The 22,953-nt window shown below is 34.4% G+C and overlaps 1 protein-coding gene across 1 annotated transcript in view; it reads right to left on the bottom strand.

Annotated features, from left to right (window-relative positions):
- LOC143249312 (protein FAM151A-like) overlaps positions 1-22,519 on the bottom strand; it is a 28,018-nt gene extending 5,499 nt beyond the window's left edge. The window contains exons 1-2 of the mRNA XM_076498933.1: positions 22,310-22,519; positions 14,506-14,720 (exon numbers count right to left, since the gene is read on the bottom strand). Of these exons, the coding sequence (XP_076355048.1) occupies positions 14,506-14,720; positions 22,310-22,418 (324 nt within the window). The 5' untranslated portion in view covers positions 22,419-22,519. The remainder of the gene's footprint in view (positions 1-14,505; positions 14,721-22,309) is intronic.
- Between the last annotated feature and the right edge of the window lie 434 nt (positions 22,520-22,953).

Below are 22,953 nucleotides of genomic sequence, written 5' to 3' on the forward strand. Positions count from 1 at the left end.
TAATAGTGGTTAGGCTAAACAAATTGCAACGAAATAGAGAAATTATTTATAAATTTACGAAAAGAAATAACTTCCCTAAGAAATGTCTAGATGAAGTTAAACTCTCTAATAGCTGCATACATGTATACGGTTTACCTAAAGAACGTAAAGCAAATATGCCACTAGAACCATTGTCTCAGCATATGACAGTGTTATTCAGAGTGTTCTAGCTTATGCATACACTTTTAGTGCCGTTGCTAATATACGTTCTAGTACACTTGAAAAATATAGAAAGGCCTACTTTCTCAAATCAAGAATGAATCCACTTAGAAACGAAAATAACATTACTCTTGACGTCAAATGTTATAGTTCTATATACCCATCTATACGGACGGAAGATGTCACCGTATTTCATGTCGGACGCAAACATAATTTGGAATGGAAGGACTCTCAGTTGATATCTTACATTTCAACCTTAAACTTTGACAATAAATTATATCTTCATCTATATGATTTCGCAATGGATAGTCGAGTAGCTGTTATTTATATTATATTATTTATGTACTGTTTTGAAGCAAGCACTCTTAATAAATGGCGCCAAGATACCAACACTGTCCTTGATCTGTGGCTTGGATGCATCAATGAATTATTTGGATTATGTAACCTTGATTCTCTAATCAAATATCTGGACTTTTTCAACTATAGACATCGACATCCAATCCACCCTTAATCATTCGAACGACAAGAGTATGGACTTTCCTGATGTTACTTCTGTAATCCATTATAACAGTAATATACAATCTGTCTCGTTTCATCTTCTAACGAATAAAAAAAGTATTTTTTATTCGTTTTATCTCCAATCGTCTAAAAAAGTCGAAGATAGTAGTAGTTATTGGTGATTTCAAAATAATCGATTGGACCTGTCATGGTAAAAGCATTACAAGCTTTGACTAAAAATAACTTCTTTTGAATAACAAATACCAACATTTCACATCGAGCAAATTTTCAAGGATTAAGGTGAAAACAAATTAGATTCAAACTTTAAACATGAAAAAATAAGCACATACAGAGAGAGAGAGACCGAAACGAGAAAAAAAGAATTTACCATAAATACCATGAATATTTTTACTTTTACAGTACCTCTAATTCGTCGCACCAAACATGCTTGCCCTTTCAGCCGTGGGGGTGTTATAATATGACGGTCAATCCTTCTATTCGTTGGTAAAAGAGTAGCACAAGAGTTGATGGTGGGTAGCGATGACTAGCTGCCTTCCCGTAGTCATACACTACTAAATTAGGAACGGCTAGCGCAGATAACCCTCGAGTAGCTTTGCGCGAAATTAAAAAAACAAAAAAATAAAGTACCTCTAATTAAAGGACGTACGCTTAGAAAATAGAAAAAAATAACCATGAAATCTGAACTGCTTCTTAAGGCTACAGAACGACTAGGTCACATTCTCAGATATCGACTTTTAAATTTTCACTGCACTACCCTTCAGCGTGACAAAACTATCTTATGAAAACGCGTTTACGCTATAAAGATGCGTGTCATACTTCCAGTTGTTTACCAACTTGCAAGTGACATCTGCCATCATATGTGTATTGGTGAAATCGAAAGAGTCTCACACACAAGCGTGGTTGTACTTAATACAGTTTATCTTTTAGTAGAACACTCCTAAAGAAGCTGTAAAGTGAAACGTTGAGTGCCTAATTAAATAAAAAGTAATAAAAATTAGTGTTTTAGGGTCGCTTATTTCTAGAATTTACAGTCAATCTTAACATTAATTCCAATAATGCCTCTATGATTTTAACAACAATTTCAATAACTTTAATTTTAGCACCGATTTAATAACGAGTTTTTTACTAGTTTTTTTAACTAATTCCAATCGTTCATTCTTTCATGATCATGTTGAATTCTACGAAGTTCACAGCAGCATTAACTGATGATAGTAAAATCTCGATGTTAGTCAGTTTCAGAGCGGTTTAAAGACCTACCGATTATGTAACTTCAGAAACAAAAGCAGATTTAATTAGATATTGCAAACTTCTCATTAATTCTGAAGTTTCAAGAAACTAGGATTCCACCAGACGACTCAGGCGTTGTTGTTGTTTTTTAAAAGCAAAAACTATAAAAGTACACCAATCATATTGCATTCACTAACAATCATCCCTAACTCTAAATAAGGTTATAGTGTTCCAACCTCTTAGAATAACAAAGGGGTTACCTGCCAGATGAATACTGGTTAAGAAAAGTCACGCTTCAATAACGCCAGTTTCTTTTAAAACAGTTTAGGCCCACAATGCTATTCTTTACCCAATACTAGTGGGCCAAAATTTAAGGCTAGTGAACAGAATAGAACGGTCCACTAATATAATTAAGCAGAAGACATTAAGTAAGACCCTAAGAACTTTAAAACAAGACAAAAAGCTCAAGCTTCTCAGTTTTACTGAAAAACCAAAATTGAAATAGAATATTTTAAGCATAGACATTATTCTCTCCTTTTTTTCCTGTATTCTATTTCTGCAAAAATGGAAGGGATAGAAGAAATATATATTAGAACGGTGCAAGATATTTTACAGTAATAAACAGAATGTATAAAATGTTGGTACTGATGCCAGTGAAAACGAAAGATAATGATCATTTGCATGTTTGCAAGTTGCCAAAAGATTCAGAAATTCCCCAAGCTGTTATATGAAGGTGTTATGTTGCAACATGAAGTGTTAACCAGACTTTCTAAGAGCAATGTTTCATGTTAATATGGAAACTACTTTTTCATCAGCTTTCTCGTTTATTCTGATGAACATGATGACGCATTCTTCGACATAGAAATTTCGGTTATAAAAGAAAGTCAGATCAATTTAAGGCCACACGCCTCTTACTACAGACACAACACTTTTACAGACACTACACTTTACGCGAACGTTGGCTTCCAGGATCATACACACCATGCTCATGGATAGTAGTTAGGTGATTTAACGACTTTGTTGGCAATAGTGTTTGTAATTAAGCACAAAGCTACACGATGACGAGGAACCCACGAGTAGTAAAAGTGTATTCTCAAGATGGCTGGTACTTTAAATATAGTTTTAATACCCATATCAGCCGTCGTGAGAATACAAAGCTACACAATGGACTATCTGTGCTCTGCCCACCACGAGTATCAAAATCCAGTGTCTAGTGGTTTAAGTTCGCAGACATACCGTTTCGCCACTGGAAGGCCGGCTTTGTCAGAGGAGGAGGCGAAAATGCTATTGTTGACGCATTATCTGTGTCTTAACATATCCACAGTTTCCTCGGCCCTCTGACGATTTTGTACGGAATTGTAATTTTATAATTTATGTCAGTATGTTTTTATTATACCTAAACTTCGTCGATTTACTATATCTTGCGTAAAGTTTCAATTTCCCAGTATCTGCTAATCATCTACTGAACATTTTGTTGTTCTTTGTGTGGTTTCACATCTGCACGTGGGCGTGCTAATCGTCTTTTGTCTGTGCTGTCTCACGATGTTACAAATGGTTTTATATATGGTCGTGTTTGTTCCAGGTTATGCATCTTATGCCTATTTTGCTATAGAGATATCCTTTCTCCCGATGGGCTTTGACATATCCTCCAGTCATAAGTGTATTCGTGGCGGCATTGCACCAATTTATTAATAAACAGTCGAAGAAAACTCATGGACAAAAAAATGGCAGTGGTGGAAACATAAGCTTAATCAAATACATTAAAAACATATAAAACAAGAACAATACGGAATTGGTCGTTCGTTGTGCTAGAAACGTCGGTTCTAAGAAACAAGTAACAGGACAAAACAATAGGCAATAAATGTACTAGGCCTTTTAACCAGGAATTAATGACTAAATGTGTTGTACGAAAAGACATTAAATATCAACATAGCAACCGCGAATAATAGAATAAACATATTCGCATAAAAATAAACAAAAGCATTGATATCTAACACGTATTAAAAGATAAAATTAATTTGCATTCTATAAAACAAAGGCGATATATAGGAAATTTTGCTATCTCAAGTGTAGACAGCTTCCAAAATAACAGCGCTAACAAAACTGATATAGTTTCAATATTCTTGGAATTTATTTTTAAATTAAATAGCGCTCTAAGGAATACCAAACTATTTTCTAATTTTTCAATAAACGACATTTTTTTAAATTGACTTATCGAATCATAACGACACACCTGTTGACGCCATTAAATTAGATTTCTTATGTAAGCTTCAGTGGCATCGCGCTCACCCCCTAATCCGTTAATTGACAGGAGTTTTTATTTTAAGAATTTTGTGTAAAGATTACATCTTTGCTTGTTTTCTTATTTTAGCTTAAAACGTTTGAAAATTCGTTAAACGAACAAAAGTTTATATTAATAAATTTTAACTTATAGTTTTTATGTATTCCTGTAATGGTGATAATACCGCGTGTAAAACTACTATCATATTTATTTATCTCTTAAGACTGTTTTCATTTAATGTGACAGGGTAACATTGCAAGAAATACACTTGGACCTGCCAAAAGTTACACTTCTCCGCTTGATTCAGTCAATGTATCTTCCAAATAAGTATTCAATTCTGAATTTTTCAAAACAAATGTTATGTAGATCCTGAGATGTTACACAATTAGCATACTTCAGGACAAGCTGTGAAACAACTCTGTTATTTCTGGAAAGGCTGTAAAACAACTCTATTATTTTTGGAGAGGCTGTAAAACAACTATTATTTCTGGAAAGGCTGTAAAACAACTATTATTTTTGGAGAGGCTGTAAAAACAACTATTATTTTTGGAGAGGCTGTAAAACAACTATTATTTTTGGAGAGGCTGTAAAACAACAGTTAATTCTGGAGAGGCTGTAAAAGAAGTCTATTGTTTCTGGAGAGCGTGTAAAACAACTCTGTTATTTCTTACATTAAGTTAAATGTGTCGAGCTCATGCATGAGAAATTGTCAGGTGAGAAACTGTCTCACGTTTTTTCTTCTTCTTTTCCTTTATTTTTGTTGTTAATCCAATCAAAGTGACATTTCCGGTTAAAACAATAACTTGCACTTGTCATACCAATTCAGACTAAGCTGTTTCCACACCCATAATTCCTCACATGAAACTTCTTAAAGTTCAGGTAGAGTTCAGTAGAGTTGGAATTAATGTAAAGGTATAGTTGCCGCTCGAAATGAAGTAATTTTTTGCATTGGTTGAATAACTAGTAGATGTTTTTGGAATAATGGTTCATTAATATATATGACATACATGCGTGTAAGGGGTGTTTCAGTTTTCAATATTATTACTATTGTTTTACTTTTCCCATTTCAACAAAACAACTTAATACGTTTCATTAAACCCATACTGGGTTACATGGGTAGTCTTTCATGTTTATCATGTCACCCGTATCGTTACGAGAACTATTTGTGGCTGAAAACTACAGTGTAGCAGTACCAGTTTATTTTGTTACAAAGAAAATAGTTACAATAAAGAAACATTAGAACTCTTGTTTTTTCTCTCCGCCTTTCCGTGTTTAACACAGTTTTAAAGTAAACATTATGCTTTAATGAAATATTCATGCAAAGAAATATTTAAATCCTGCACTATTGTCTTTTTTTTAATGCTTACAATTTAATCAGTGTACACAAAGGATCTGTAGAGTGATTCAGTTTTCTCAGAACTTGCTTGTATTTAAGACCTTACAATACAATATCGGCGGACCAGTGACTTCAAACTTTTGTTGATTTCACCTTCAATTTACTGACTCAGCGCTAACTAGAAGGTAATTTAGTTACACAACCAAAAGAGTTCACCTACCACCAGCTCATGTTTGGATGGCTGATCAAGTTAGTTATTCTTCATCACAGTCAATTTCCGTTTAAAGCCAATGTTACAAACACATACAGATATCACCGAAAACACACATTAAAACTGTCAAACTGAGCTTTTTATCAAAACGTAACACTTTTTTAATCTACAAATTACTTCGTCCTCGTGGTGTAATGAAAAACGATACAAAATCAAAGTAATGAAAATAAATCAACAACAGAGCACGCGCGAAAGTAACTTACGTTGTAAAAACGATTTATGGATTGATGTATTAAGCCCAATATATTATTGTTTTCAGAAACTAATTACACTGGCTGCTCTTCGCGAGTGAAACTAAAATACAAACAGTCAAGCAGGCACATAAAAGTCCACCCGACGTTATTGTTGGATATGAAACAATTAATTCTTATAGTTATCAATAAACATGCTCCAAGTTTATATTATACAAAATCATGGAATGTAGTGACTTTTCATAACATAATATATATACTATACCGAATTATAAAAATGATTACATTTTTATACAGATCTCCCTCCAACAGTATGTGAGGAAACTTAACAGTATAAAATATTTGGATTAAACTTTATAATGATAATAATTTAACGTACATAGAAACTAGTAACGCGTTTAGTACACAATCGAGCATTTAAAAAATTCTTTGAAGCTACATTCTTAGTTATATATCCCTAATCTTAACTAAAGCCCAGCATTTAAAGGTTTTTCTATTCCCTTATCGCAGCAATAACATGGAATAGTGAATAAACTAAAAATATTCAGTTGTATTAAACCCGTACTTCGTTTACAATTTTATTTCAGTACGCCTTAAAACGAAGGACCAGATTTTATGATTAAGTTGTCAGGAAGTGTTATATGTTAACTAACTGTAGCAATCGACAAGAGCCCTAAATAATTAGATTACTGTAACATCAGAAGTATTAGTATCATAACAGCAGATGGCAACAGTGTAACTACGGGCGCAGAGTTATTTACATTACACATAGACTAGAAGGTAAGAGTAAATGAAACGTGTGCAAACACGACCTTTCTTAATGAAACAGACTTGATAATACTACCAGTTGTCAAAACAAGTTATTGTATTACATAACAATATGGTATTTTTAACACGATGTTATATAGAAACCTGATATAGCTTATTACTTTTCTTTTTTAACTTCTGTGCTTTTATATACCATCGTGTTAAGACAAATTTAGAAAAATCCAATTTCGTTAACGTGTGGGAAACAAAGAGAATTATTAGTTCCAGAAGAAAATTATTCCCCGACATTTCTAAGAGTTACCAATCGTTTCTGTTCGCCTTGAGAGGGTAAGTACTGTTGAGAAGACCAGTTTGAAGGAAGTAGCTCATTCGTGACTTAAACTGATTTTTTAAAAGTAAAAAATGTCACTCTTTAAAGAGATTAACAACATGTGTAAAATTCGTAACATCCTCGAGCTTGTGTCCTAACTAAAGAACTGACAACAAAATGGAGACACCACGACACTTTAAAAGATAATTTTATATTTGCAAACTTGTCACTATTACGTTTTCCTGTTGAAATGCAGTTTTAATAAACACGTTACTGATCTGGCAAGGTCAATGGCCGCTGTAGTTGTTTTTGTGAAGTATGTATCAGTAGTACTTATTTAGATAGTGCACAGCAGTTGACGCCAACAACCGACGAATGTCAACAGCCCTTACAAACATGTATATGGGTTGAAGCATAACGCATATAACGAGAAGGTAATGTCACGATAAACAATACGAAGGTGATAAAATCAAGCAATACACGAATCACCGGAATAAAAACCAGTTTGCACTTCTTGAAATTTTAGTACACAAGAATCCAGTATCATTCCGCCATAGAAAAATAGTATGACATAAAATACAATGGTCAGAAATTAGACAAAATGACACAAAACAAATATTTGCGAGAAAGTACGACAGTATGGCACAATATAAGGATTTTGGACTGAGATGATACTAACATAATGAAAGCACCTCCGGAATGGGACTATATGTGTCACAAAATACATTGTATTGGAGCAAGAAATTTAAAGTAGTATAACACATAATGAGTTTGCTTCAGCACAAGACGACAGTGTATAATAAAACACGAGCTGCTCTAACTCAAAACAACGTGGCCAAGATATGATGCACAAACTGAGAAAGACAAAACGTGAGTTACTCTACCAAAGCATTGTTTGTTTGTGGAATTTCTCGCAAAGCTATTCAACGACTATCTGCGTTAACCCTCCATAACAAAGTAGCGATAGACTAGAGGAAATGCAGATAGTCAATAGTACCCTACTATAACTCTGGGGTAACTCCTTTATCAACGAATAATGGGATTGACTGTAACGATATAATGCCTCAACAGCTTAAAGTGCGAGCATGTTCGTTGACGAGATTCGAATTTGCGACACACATATTACGAGTCGAGTGCACTAACCACTAGCCTATGCTAGGCCTACTGTAGCGTATAAGATATATTGCTTCAAAACAAGTTGACATATGATAGGAAAATTAGCTATTTCGACACAAAATAAGTCTATGATCAGCTGCGCTGACCAGGACAACATGGGGTTACAATATAAACTACTAGACACAGGAGCAAGCCGTGTACCAAAAAACATAAGTTGCTCCACACAGGATAAAAGAAGTTAAACTACTCTGATTCGGTGCGACATTAGGCAAGAAATACTTGAAGCTACTTTAATTGAGAACGGCTAGGACAGCATAGGTCACTAAAATATGATCTGACACAAAGTGGAAGTATTATATAAAATAAATCTGATTTTGTCACAAGGAGGCCAGGCCTGGCCAGGTGGATAAAGCGCTTGACTCGTAATCTGAGGGTCGCGGGCTCGAATCCCCGATACACCAAACACGCTTACCCTTTCAGTCATGGAGCGTTATAATGTACGGTCAATTCCACTATTCGTTGGTAAAAGAGTAGTCCAAGAGTTGGCGGTGGGTGGTTATGACTAGCTGCTTTCTCTCTAGTCTTACACTGCTAAATTAGGGACGGCTAGCGCAGATAGCCCTCGTCTAGCTTTGCGCGAAGTTAAAAAACAAACAAACAATCGTCACAAAGCGATAGCATGACACGAAAGCTGCTTTAATACACTACTGTATGAGTTCATACAATAAACTGTTTTGATGAGGGACGGCGGTACGGGACAAAATAAGCTGCAGCAAAACAAAGTGACACATGATAAACTACCCCTATAAAATGGGACGACGGTATGACACAATATGAGGTGTAAAACTGACAACAGCAAAACACGGTAAGCTACTCTAATACTAATATTTTAAAGGGACATACTTCGTAGAAGTACTGTTTGTTGAATTTCGCCCAAAACTAAACGAAGCTAACCTTTGCTGGTTGGGACAAGACAAACTAGAGAGAGGGCAGTTATTAAACATCACCCACCGCCAATTCTTGTTCTACTTTTATTAAACTCAAAACTATAAGTTTGGAGCGCGAATTATTATATAAGACAAGATAACATAGTAAACTTACTTCATTAAAAAGGTGCGATTGAAGTGTGTCTTCAAACACACACCACTTATTGTTGACAGGATGAAATTTCGCACCATAACTGGTCTAAGTCTAGAAAAAAAAATTTAAAACTACATTCCTCTTATATATGTAAAGGTTTGAGTTTATAATGGAAGGCAGTGTAAGTCATATTTTGAAGAATAACGAAAACAATTATTAATAAACCATTTTTATGATAAATTTATGATTGATATAAAACATTTTAACAGTTTTTAAAAAGACAGTAACTTTTTAAAATCTACATATTTAAAGTTAAGATTATTAGTATAAAAGAGACGAGTGTGGCCCTACGGTTAGTATGTCCTTTTTGTGGATCTGTTGTTCCAAAACAAAAAACAAACAACCAAACTACTATTCCGAGTCTTGGAGATTTCGGTCTGACGAAAATAGCCTAAGAATTAATGATGGGCAATGTTTAATACCTGCCGTACTTCTAGTCTATCAGCGACGGATAGCTTTATGTAGCTTTGCACGAAATTCAGAAGTCAAAATTTGTAGGAAGTATGGATTTTTCAAAGTATTAATATTTAATACTTCATGATCTTACTGTCAGAGTGAAATCGCATTTTTGGCAAATGGTGTGAATTCACACTTTTCTGGGAGTAGCTCCTGCATACTAGTGGCACATTGGTATGTTTGCGGACTTACAACGCTAGAATTCGGGTTTCGATACCCATGGTAAGCAGAGCACAGACAGCTCATTGTGTAGCTTTGTGCTTAATTCCAAACAAACAAGCCCCTGTATCAGTACTTCACACTCATGCAACTAACAATTTACACCACTTGTGTCACAAAAACTATGTGACACAAAACGATATGCTTCCACACAAACAACGCAACATGATATAATACTGTTTTGACACAGAATGACATCATGACACTAGATGAACTGTTTGAGCTGAGAAAAAATGTATGATATGACACAAAATCAACTACCCCAGCTTAATATGCCAGCATGACACAAAGAACTTGCTACAACATAGTACAACAGTATGACACACGTAACAAATAAACATAGTCGATATACGAAGATAGCATGACATAACCTGCTGTGACACAGTGTAACAGACTGGTAGAAGAAATGTCACTTTGATACAAGATAAAATGTTAACAGAAAAAACAGTATGATACAATATGACACAAGATACGTTGCTCTGCAATAATATATCAGTGTTATACAAAAGTTGCTTCAACACAAGATAACAGCATGGTACAATATGAACTACTATTACACAGGACAAAATGGAATCACAGAAACTGTTTTAAGACAGGGAGGCAATATGACACAGGAGTAACTGTTCCGACACTGGACAATAATATGGCAAAATAAGCTGTTTCTACACAGGACGAAAATGTGAAAAGAATAAGTTTGAAACATCCTGCAACAAAATAAAATAACAATATGACAAACAGTTACTCTGATGAGGATGACATTAAGATATTAGATAAGCTGTTAATACTCAATATGATAGTATGATACAGGATAAGCTGCTTCAATACAGGACAATAGAACTGGTAAAGGCCATGGCCAAGTGGGTCAAGGCGTTCGACTTGTAATCTGAGGGTCGCAGGTTCGAATTCCCGTCGCATCAAACATGCTCGCCCTTTCAGCCGTGGGGGCTTTATAATGTGATGGTCAATCCCACTATTCGTTGGTAAAAGAGTAGCCCAAGAGTTGGCGGTGGGTGGTAATGACTAGTTGCTTTCCCTCTAGTCTTACACTTCTAAATTAGGGACGGCTAGCGCAGATAGCCCTTGAGTAGCTTTGCGCGAAATTCAAAACAAACCAAACCAAAAGAACTGGAAAGACTCAGGAAAACAAACACAATAACTTGTCTGAAGAGAGTGTGTTTTGTTATAGAAAAGCTACATCGGGCTATCTGTTGTGTCTACCAAAGGTAATAGAGCCCCTGATTTTAGCGTTGTAAATCCGAAGAGTTGGCGCTGTTCCACCGGGGGACTTGTCTAAAGAAGCTTGAAAAAGTGTGTTGAAACGTCGTCTCCACAAACTAACCTTTGGTCAGGTTGTTCATTATAAATTTATTTTACCAAAACTTATGATTCTCTAGCAAAAATTAAAGTTAAACTGGTCTGACAGCGGAAAAGTGAAATAATAGAACCCAAGCGTGTAACAGGGTCGAGGGATCTGACACTGGATAACGTGGAATAAATGGATTAAGTACTCCAATAAAGACAACAGAGGGTTCAGGATAATTTGAGTCCACGCTATACAATACGACGTCATAGAATAAACTTCTGTGACATAGGTCAACATTGTTAAACAGGATAAACTGGTTAAGCATAGAATAACGACGCTATAAAGGATAAAATGCTTGAACATAAGAGAACTATATTATATAGTATAAGAAACATAAGACAACGGTGTTATACGGGATAAACTGGTCAAACATAAAACAATGAGGTTATATATAATAAACTGGGCAAACATAAAACAATGAAGTTATATATAATAAACTGGCCAAACATAAAACAACGATGCTATAAAGGATAAAATGCGTGAACATAAAACAACGATGCTATAAAGGATAAAATGCGTGAACATAGGTAAAATGTTGTACAGGATAACTTGGTCAAATATACGACAACAATACTACACAAAATAAGTCATTCTTAGACATATTAGCAGTGTATAACTTGTTTCGAAAATGACTATAGTTTGTTAAAGTAACGCAATATTACAAAAATGTTATTTTATAAAGTAAAAGACGCATGAAAAAATATTAGCAATGAAAATATAATTGCGTTCTAAACTTCTCGTAAACCAAATGATGAATTTAAAATACATGATAATTAAAACAAGTCTCGAAGAGAAGGTAAAAACGTAAGATAACTGCGGAAATGAGGTACAACTAAAGGTATATTGGGTTTTATTAAAGCATGATGAAAATAGTGGTTGTTAAATTCTGTAAAGCAGCATTTCACACGTGTGGTTAGGATGAAGTCAACAATGCAATAACACAAAATTAAGCATCTTAATATAATTTTCAATTACTAAAATAAGTACTTTATACAATACATATAGCATTTTGATGCGTATTCATATATTACTTTCGTCACTTAACTCACTCTTTCACTGATTGAAAGAAAAAATAGGGGACCCCGCAAAAAAAAAAAAATGTTATTACAGGGGGCGTGGATGGCAAAAGTTTGGGAAACGCTGCTTTAACGAATAGGTGGCAACGAAAACAAAAATAATAAAAAATCATTACAAGTTGAAGGAACTAGTTAAAAACAAGAAACAAAGTCATGATTAAAAACTAAAAAAATAAGAAGAAAATTTAAAATGATGTGATAGAAAAGTAAAATGTGAAACTTGGTAAAATATAAGAAAAAATAAATAAGAATACAAAAACTTAAGGATTTGGCTTAAATTTCGCGCAAAGATACATGCAGATATCTGCATGCTAATTTAGCAGTGTAAGACTAGAGGGAAGGCAGCTAGTCATCACCACCCACCGCCAACGCTTTGGCTACTCTTATACCAACGAATAGTGGGATTGACCGTACCATTATAGCATCCCAACGGCTAAAAGGGCGAGCATGTATGGTGTAGTGGGGATTCGAACCCGCGACCTTCGGATTACGAGTCGAGTCCTTAACCACCTGGTCATGCCAGGCCAAACTTTGAGGAAGGTTATTGAGTGCAAAAAATGTATAAGTGGAAAAAATAAAACAAATTAGAAAGAAGCCATTGTGATAAAAAGTGATATTTTAAGCAGAACGTGGAATATTAATATAAGAACATTAACAAAACGCAGAACTAGAGAAGTTAGAAAGTTTGGTTTGATTTGAATTTCGCGCAAAACTACTCGAGGGCTATCTGCGCTAGCCGTCCCTAATTTAGCAGTGTAGGACTAGAAGAAGGCAGCTAGTCATCACCACCCACCGCCAACTCTTTGGCTACTCTTTTACCAAAAATAGTGGGATTGACCGTAACTTATAACGCCCCCACCGCTGAAAGGGCGTACATGTTTAGTGTGACTGGGATTCGAACCGGCAACTCTCAAGTTAGAAAGAAATTATAAACACAAATTGTTGAGTATCTTATATTAAAACGTTTTTTAGGTCTCATTGCGTTGTTAAAACCCATTTTATCACGTTCGGTCATGTTATCTTTGAATTTCGTGCATCTCGACGACAGTCCTGCATAATAGTTTCCAATATAAAAGGCTTCATCATCAGGCTGATCGAGAAACAATACTTCTCTCTGTTTCTGTAGTCTGATCACACAAATATTTATAAGAGCTAGATCTAACAACTACACTGGTGTGTCTTGGTATGATGTAACATGATTAACTGTTTCACCCTCTAGCTGCTTGGCTAAAACAGGTGTGTTGGGAGTACTAAACTACTTTGACACGTGGGTGTTTTTAAACAGGGAGTTTTGTTATTGTCATTTTTTTTTGTCCGTCGATTCTCACAAATTATAAGCATACTAAAGGTGGGGTAAAACTTATTACAGATCTTTTTTTCTGAATGGTCCCAGATACCCCAAGTTGATTCCCATTCCTTTGTTTTCCACGTCGGAAAGAGCTGTTACAGACCTTCTCTCAAAACGTCCTAGTTTCGTTGGCATCAGACTAACTAAACAAAAACAAGATAGATAAACTATAACGGATGAAGGAATACTATACAGACAATGATGAAATATGGAAAATTAGTGAAAAGATGAAAAACTAAAGAAGGAAAGATGGGAAAATGAGGAAAAGAGAATTGTTTTGAATTATTTGGAATTAGGCACAAAGCTACTCAATGGGTTATTTGTGCTCTACCTACAACGGGTACCGGATCGCAGTTTCTAACATTGTATGTTCGCAGACATACTGCTGTGCCACTGGGGGCACGAAAAAAAGAAAGCGTATGTTTTTGTTTTTATAGCAGAGCCACATTTGGCTACCTGTTGTTTCCACCGAGGGGAATCGAAACCACTTGTTAAGTTGCAAATCCGAAGACTTACCGCTGTCTCAGCAGGGAACGAAAAGGAAAGTGATAACGTAAGTTCGATAGCTAAGAGCAGATCAAACACAAAAATACGTGATGTAAGAACGACAGATAAACGTGAAACAACTAGTCAAATTATTAGCTGTAACCCAGTTCTCTACTTTATAATAAGATCACTGTACCTACCTGTTCAGCAACACGTGCTAGAACTCTGCAAGCCGGTTCAACTACCTCTGTGGTTTTGAAGTCCAGTTTTAGTCCCTTGTTGTGGGGAATTGCCTCGTGCAGCCACTCCTCCAAAGTAATGTCACTCGTCGCAGCAGGATGAAGGCCCATGATGGGTACAGGGAAGCGACTATTGGTCGACATGCTGATATTGGCTTCCAGCACCATAACTTGGGCTGCGGATGATAAGATAATTAGTGACCACTTGATAGTGACCCAGATTTCTGAGTATGTTTTTGCATATAAATATAATTTTGAAATAAAAATTACTCAAAGACTATATCGAACTCGAGGCAGAAGATATCCTTTGTGTGATGACGAGAAAACCCACTTGTATAGAAAAAAAATATGTAAAAACGGCTGGTATGGATAGAGAAAGCTCTATGTAGAGGAGCGATCAACGAAGGTCGAAACTTTGTTCGCTCCTCTACATAGAGCTTTCTCTACTCATACCAGCCATTTTTAAATATATATCATTCGTGTGGTACAGAAGTTACAGGGTTGTGAAAAGAAGAGTTACATGGGCCTAGAAATGAAACAGCAAGCAAGATCAAAGATCTCCCGATCCAGAGACCTCACTGTCACACTGTTATCTAATCATGTGAAAGTGTGCGTGCTATCCCGTGCTGCTCGTTAGTTATCGCTTTAGTAAAGCAATAATGGATTGACTTCAGTTGTTCATCACGCATCCAAGCAGGATCACAGACCTGATCAACAAGAGAAGAAAGAACACACAGGAAGAAAAAAAAATTACCTCTGCTAAAGAGAGAACTAAACTATTCGTACATAGTTTGGGGAGTAGAGGTTTTGTACACTTAAGTAATATTTATAAACATTTAACTCATCGTTGATTTTAAAGGTAAAGAACTATTGAAGCTCCACATGCTGGTTTAATATAAATCTTTAGACTTAGATTTGAGTAATATTACTCTACACTGTTGGTAGTTGATCATTTGTTGAATAGATTTTGATTTAGATCATATTACTCTACACTGTTGGCAGTTGATTATTTATTTAATTCATTTTGATTTGGGTCATATTACTTCAGAGTGTTGGCAGTTTATCTTCTGTTTCATTGATTTTGATTTGGGCCATATTACTTCAGAGTGTTGGCAGTTTATCTTTTGTTTCATTGATTTTGATTTGGGTCATATTACTTCACAGTGTTGGCAGTTTATCTTCTGTTTCATTGATTTTGATTTGGGTCATATTACTTCAGAGTGTTGGCAGTTTATCTTTTGTTTCATTGATTTTGATTTGGGTCATATTACTTCACAGTGTTGGCAGTTTATCTTCTGTTTAATTGATTTTGATTTGGGCCATATTACTTCACAATGATGGCAGTTTATAATTTCTTTAATTGATTTTGATCATATTACTTCACAGTGTTGGCAGTCGATAATTTGTTTAATGAATGTTTTTTTTTTTTTTTGCGAGAAGGTATGCATACAAAAACAATAAAATAATGAAACTTCTAAGGAAGTAATATTAAGAGAAGTTTGTGTAACTGAGTAAATGGTATAATTTAATGTCTTTCAACTTATACAACATTTACAAAAGCAGAACTTGAGACAGTTTGTGGATGTTTTATCCCAGAAACTTCAACTTTGCCCCTACTACAAGCGTGCGTATTCCATAGTTTCATTCGTAACTAGAAGTAACAACTGAAACATTTCTGTCACTTCAACCATAAAACCTCAGCAACTGTGAATCAGTACTGTGTAGAGAACACTAACAAATTTTAATCACAAAACATTTATACAGTTTTTTTTTAGATTAACTGAAGCCTGTCAGTGTTAATTATTGTACACTAATCCGTGGTTCAACTAAAAGAACAAAATTCTGTCACCATATACTAATGCATTATAGGTAACTCTAACAAACGTTAACTGAAAACATCTGCCACTACGGATGACTTCATTTTAAGCAAATGACAAACGTTAACTAAAAATATCTGCCACTACGGATGACTTCACTTTAAGCAATTGACAAACGTTAACTAAAAATATCTACCACTACGGATGACTTCACTTTAAGAATTGACAAACGTTAACCAAACATATTTGCCACTACGGATGGTTTCACTTTAAGCAAAACCGTCTACATTAAAGCAAAATACTTGTACATACCTTTTAGATTAGTTGAAGTTTGTCAAAAGTGCTTCAGTTGAATAATACACAAGTGCGCTCTAAGTAAACTTTAAGATTAGCAACAAGCTAATTGAATGACTTCGTTGTTAATGGATTTCTCAGACATGCTTAGAAATTATTACATTTTCATAGACGGCACTGTTTCTGTCTTTGAAAATCTGATAATAACAATAGTACATTTTAAAGCAGTTTGAATTACATAGCACGTTTCAGTAGCCATTAATTTTAGAAGAACAACGAGACAGGCTGATTGCGATAACATAATTAACAACTTTACAATAATATGTAATTGTTTAAAATAAATACTCAAAAATATATTATTTTCAAGTTGTTACGATAAAAAAGGCCCAGCATGGACAGGTGGTTAAGGCACTCGACTCGTAATCCGAGAATCCTGGGTTTGAATCCCAGTCACACCAAACATGCTCACCCTCTCAGCCGTGGGAGCGTTCTAATGTTCGGTCAATACCACTATTCGTTAGTAAAAGAGTAGCCCAAGAGTTGGCGGTGGGTGGTGCTGACTAGCTGCCTTCACTGTAGTCTTACACTGCTAAATTAGGGACGGCTAACGCAGAAAGCCCTCGGGTAGCTTTGCGCGAAATTCAAAAGAAAACAAATGAAAATAGATGAAACCATTAAGTAGAAACTTTAAAATAACTTATTTCTAGGGTTCTCAGGACTGAGTTTTTAGATTGTTCATTAGTTATTCATAAAACGTATTTTACTTAATAGAATAAACGTATCACAGTTTAGAGTAAAAATTACACTTTGCAAAATTACATTGTATCCTTGTTCTGAAACACAAACATTTGATGCAAAAGATAACATTTTGTGATATAAAAAGGTAAGGAAGGAACCGGAATTCTTTCTTTTGGCGGAATTATTATTGTGTTGTAATCATAATTATCCAACATATGATAAATATATAGTTATAAATTAATTCTGTTATCCTTCCTTTCATCCCCTTTTCGCCCTGGGGCTAAATAATCACGGAAAACCACATGTATGTAAATTATTAATTTATTCAATGGAAGCACATACACAATTCTTTAACTATACAGAAAAACAAAATTATTTATAAACACACTGCAGAAAAAAGCAAACAATAATTCTTTCAAACCAATACACAGAAACACACACCAGAATTATCTTAAATTAATACACGGCCAGGTGGGTTAAGGCGTGCGACTCGTAATCTTGTATTGTATCTTTATTAAAAAGTGAATTTTGTTTTTATATCGTTTAAGCCATTTCTTGTAAATAAATTCCTAATTGCCAATCACTTTGTAAATTGTTTAAACGCTAGCTTATACATGTTCAGGCCCAGCATAGCCAGGTGAATAAGGCACTCGACTCGTAATCTGAGGGTCGCGGGTTCACATCCCCGTCGCACCAAACACGCTCGCCTTTTCAGCCGTGGGGCGTTATAATTTGACGGTCAATTCCACTATTCGTTGGTAAAAGAGTAGCTCAAGAGTTGGCGGTGGGTGGTGGTGGCTAGTTGCCTTCCCTCTACTCTTACACTGCTGAATTAGAGATGGCTAGTTCAGATAGCCTTCGAATAGCTTTGCGCGAAATTCAAAAACAAACAAAATCAATACACAGAAACACATCCAGTATTATCGTGAATTAATATACAAAAAATACACCCGGAATTATCTTAAATCAGTACACAGAAACACATCTAGAATGATCTCAAACACACAGACAGAATTGTTTAAACCATCACAAAGTAACAAGTACAGAATTAACACACTGCAAAGAAACACAGAATTGTCTGAATCATTATGCAGACACACATATAAATTCATTTAAATTACTGACACAAACACATACAGATTCGTTCAAACATACTGAATTGTATAAATCATCACAGAAAAACACGATGGGTCTATTTAAAAAAAAAAGATTTGGTTCGGGCTAGTTATGAATTTCGCACAAAACTACAGGATGAAAAACAGATTTATGTTTAGAAATGGCTGAATCATGAAACATAAATACAAACAGAACTGTTCAAATTAAGCTAAATCACCTATAGAATTTATTAAAATCATAACAGAGAAACACACAGCTATTTATCTCACTGCGCAAAAGCACATACAAAATTATTTAAAATAACTAAACAGAAACACATTCAGAATTGTTCAAAATCATAATACAGAAATACCTAAAAATTGTTTAAAATCATAATACAGAAATACGTAAAGAATCGTTTAACTAATAGTACAGATCCACACCTAAAATTAGTTAAATCATTACGTAAAAACACGTACATAATAATTCAATTTCGTAACGCAGAAACATGCAGAGCTGTTGAAATCACTACGTAGAAACATATGGGAAAAGTTGAGATAATTTAAATGCAAACATGATTAAAAATTATCACGTAAATGTTTAAGTCAACACATAGCAACATATGCAGAATTATTTATAATTAATAACTAGGAAAATATAGTGTGTGTGTTTCAACCATTAGGCAGAAATTTACAAAGAATTGTTTAAATTGTAGCACAAAAACAAATAAACTATAGTTTAATTATGTAATAACAAACCCACAATTATTTAACTCAATATATAAAAACGCAATGAGAATTCTTTATATCATTACGCAGAGACACATATAGAAATATTTAATTGACTGCACAGAAATACACACAAAACTGTTTAACTCACTGCAAAAAAAAATCAAATGCAAAATTACAAAAATACAAGAAGCACGCACAATGGTTTAAAACAATAACACAGTAACACGTAAAAAACTGTTTGAAATCAATAACAGAAATAGGATTGTTTAAAACCATTCAACAGATGCATCAAAATGTTAAATAAAAGCAATACGCAGAAATACATACGAAACTGCTTCGATCAATACGCAGAAATGCATACAGAATTTTACTTATTACACGGAAACACGTGCGCCATTATGTACAATCATATCATTGTGTAAAATTATATTAAAGAAACAAGTAGGGAATTGTTCATTACACAGTAAGCATCATGTACCAAACTGTTAAAGTTATTACACAAAAACACATACATAATTTTTTTTAAATTATGACTCATAAACATGTATCGAATTTATTAGTTCACCTCCTAGAAAAAAATATAAATTTTAAAATCTTGACACAGAAACACGTACAGAATCGTTTAAAAGCATACCGCAAATACACATAAACATATAGATTTTTTAAACTCAAATCATTACACAGAAACACTTAGAAATATTTAAATGATTATGCACAAACTCATACATGTTCAAATAATAACAGAGAAACATATACAGAATCATTTAATGTTTTTTGCAGAAATACTCAAGAGAACTGTTTAAAATCAATACAGAGAATTGTTTGTTCTGTACCTACAGAACATTTAAAATTATTATTCTTAAACATATACAGGATTATATGTACACGCACAGAAATGTTTGTATTATTATGCAGAGTTCAGTTTTAAAAAATATCATTTGACTGTCTTGTACAGTTGAAGGTCTTTCGATAGCTCTTGAAATAAACGTTTTTCTAGTGAAACGAAAATATCTGAAATGTGTTTGTAGTTGGTATTTTCTGAGTGTATTTCGCAAGTTACTTCTGCACTCGTTGTGGTATTTTCTGAGTGTATTTCGCAAGTTACTTTTGTACTCGTTGTTATTTCTGATTATGAGAATCTGGTATCATGTCAGTAAAAAAAACCAAAAAAACATACATACTAAGTATGGTATAATGTCAGTAATAAACCATACATTTAAAAAAAAAAACATACAAATGCATGTATCTCTAGATATAGCGAGGACTTTCTAAGAACATTTTAAAGCTGGGTTTTTGTATTATAAATACTTTTACTTGGGGAACAGGTACCAGATCCTTACAAAGTATTCTTCGTTTATGGCATTATGAGCAATGTCATAAGGTTGTCCCTTGTATTTGTGTCTTTTTGGGGGTGGTAATCGTTACATAAGTAAGTTTTGGGTACTGGAGAATAGGGGCGGTGGAGCATATCTGGGTTTGTGCCCTGTCGTTAAACGTCCTAGGATTTCATCTGCAAATCAACAAGTTGGCCCTGAATGCTTTATCCAACTCTGTTTTAGGGATCAAGCGTGAATGGATCAAACCTCACAGGACGATTAGAAGAACAGAAACAGAAATATATACACATGGCAATGTTTGACTAGTTACGCGCCGCGCTTTGAAAATGCGGTTTTTTCCTGTAATGAAAGAGATATGAATAATTATATAGAACCGTAACAACTCTAACGTCGTCAACCGTAATGTTCAGCGAAAAGCTATCAGAAAATAATAATAATATGCACATGATATTACAAAAATATAATTAAAATAGTAACCAAATTCCTTGATTCAATAAATTAATGAGCAAATCTTTAAAGATGTGATATCGAGACAATTATGGTAAAAATGATGTTTATTATATTATTATCATTCTGTATAAATCCTTGGGAAGGGTACTTGGCAAAGTTAGGCTTTAAAAAAGTAATGCAGTAAAAGGGACCACTGACCGCCCTCTACTACTAATTTCAGGGGGACAGACAGATATTCCGAAAATTTTCCATTACTAGTAGTGGAGTTTGTTTTTCTTATTACTATTCAACATTTTCATTCTGTTACTATACTAATAATAATGATATTGTTATTGTGAAATTTTTAACACAATTTTTCAAAAAATTAGAAAACTTTCGTTACAGGGAACATTAATGTAAGTCTCTGGAATAATTACAGATGATATACCTCAAAATGGTATCGGCTTATCCCTAATTTAATATAAAACACAAACTACTGCTTACGTAATATAATAAACTGAATGAACATTAAGCATACATGTCTAGTTGCTTTTACGTTCGATTTTCGCAATATTGGTCTTTCGGAAATACGGACATAAAATCCTTTGTCACAATGATGACCATAAGGACTTATAACGCATTGAGACTATGACCATAAGAGCTTTTAACCTTTTGGAACTATGTTCTTTCGGATGATCGGGCTGTAATCATTTTGAGTGGTAGCACACGAGATTTTTGTTCGATGAAAGGACACCTCCGACATTAACTGACATTTTCGTTTAGGGTCTGCTGCACGTATCTTGATATCGTCCTTCTTCCTCCGCTGAGACTTCATTTAGGGCATTAAGACGGTATTTGACTGTCATACTCGAACCTTTCATACGATTGGTTATCCATTTAAAGTCCATCTTTAAACAGTTTACCCGAGTTACTCTACCAAATATAATCACTTCGTCACAACAAACCAGTGACAGACAGATACCTGTACTTCATATATCTCTGTGTGTGTATGTCCCTAAGTATGTACATTATATTGTCATTACTAAAGTATACATACACACACCTATATCATAAATTTTTTACACAAAAACGGTATGTATCATATCGTCGCTTCTGTTTCGAGAACATTCAGACCTAATGTTTTCTTCTCGGTTTCTTCGTTCTTCCAGTACTACATGAAAACTGATGTTTCCGTAGACCAGACTGTATCTAAACATTCATACATTAACCCTAGCAGTGTAATATATAGCAAAGCTATGTTTTAAATTGATCTCATAAATACAAGTCTTCTTTCACTAAACACGAATATATTAATGATACTCACACCTGAGAGCAGCCGCCAGTCGTTCCTTGCTATTGACAGCATGAGCCCAGGACACGTTCAATCCGTCTCCATTAGTTTCAGGAAAATACTCCAATAAACTAGCCTGCATGGCCTGGAAAAGTGAATATATCTTACTCGGTAGTAACGTTGCTTACGATCTTTATAAACAATTACATGTAATTTCATAATGTGCAAGTTGGATTACTTTTAACCATATTGATTGAGAAATGGTGAAATGAATACTGTTAGTGCCGAGAGTTACGGGGAAGTAAAAGCTAAAGTATGTATTTATCGACAGTTAATATAAGAATGAGTATTTTGAACAATGATATTTTTTTCCTGTTTTTATTTATAAAAATATACATACTTCATACTTTCTTCGATCGGAGCGACGTACACGTAATTTCTCACGAAGTGGGGGTCTTGAGAGATTTGTTAAATATAAAGAATTGTTGCCTGCTTATGAAACACAACATTTTGGTGTAATAGATAATTTGGTGTTCATTAACAGAATCTACACACAGAGGTTTGTTAAAGAGCACTGGAGGTTTATTCATGTATGTGATAAACAGGATAAATAAAACTAGGAACTTAGTGACAGCATATAAACATACTGACGTATCAAACAAAAAATTATAGTCTTA

The sequence above is a fragment of the Tachypleus tridentatus genome, chromosome 4 (genome assembly GCF_004210375.1).
Source record: "Tachypleus tridentatus isolate NWPU-2018 chromosome 4, ASM421037v1, whole genome shotgun sequence".
Taxonomy (NCBI): Eukaryota; Metazoa; Arthropoda; class Merostomata; order Xiphosura; family Limulidae; genus Tachypleus; species Tachypleus tridentatus.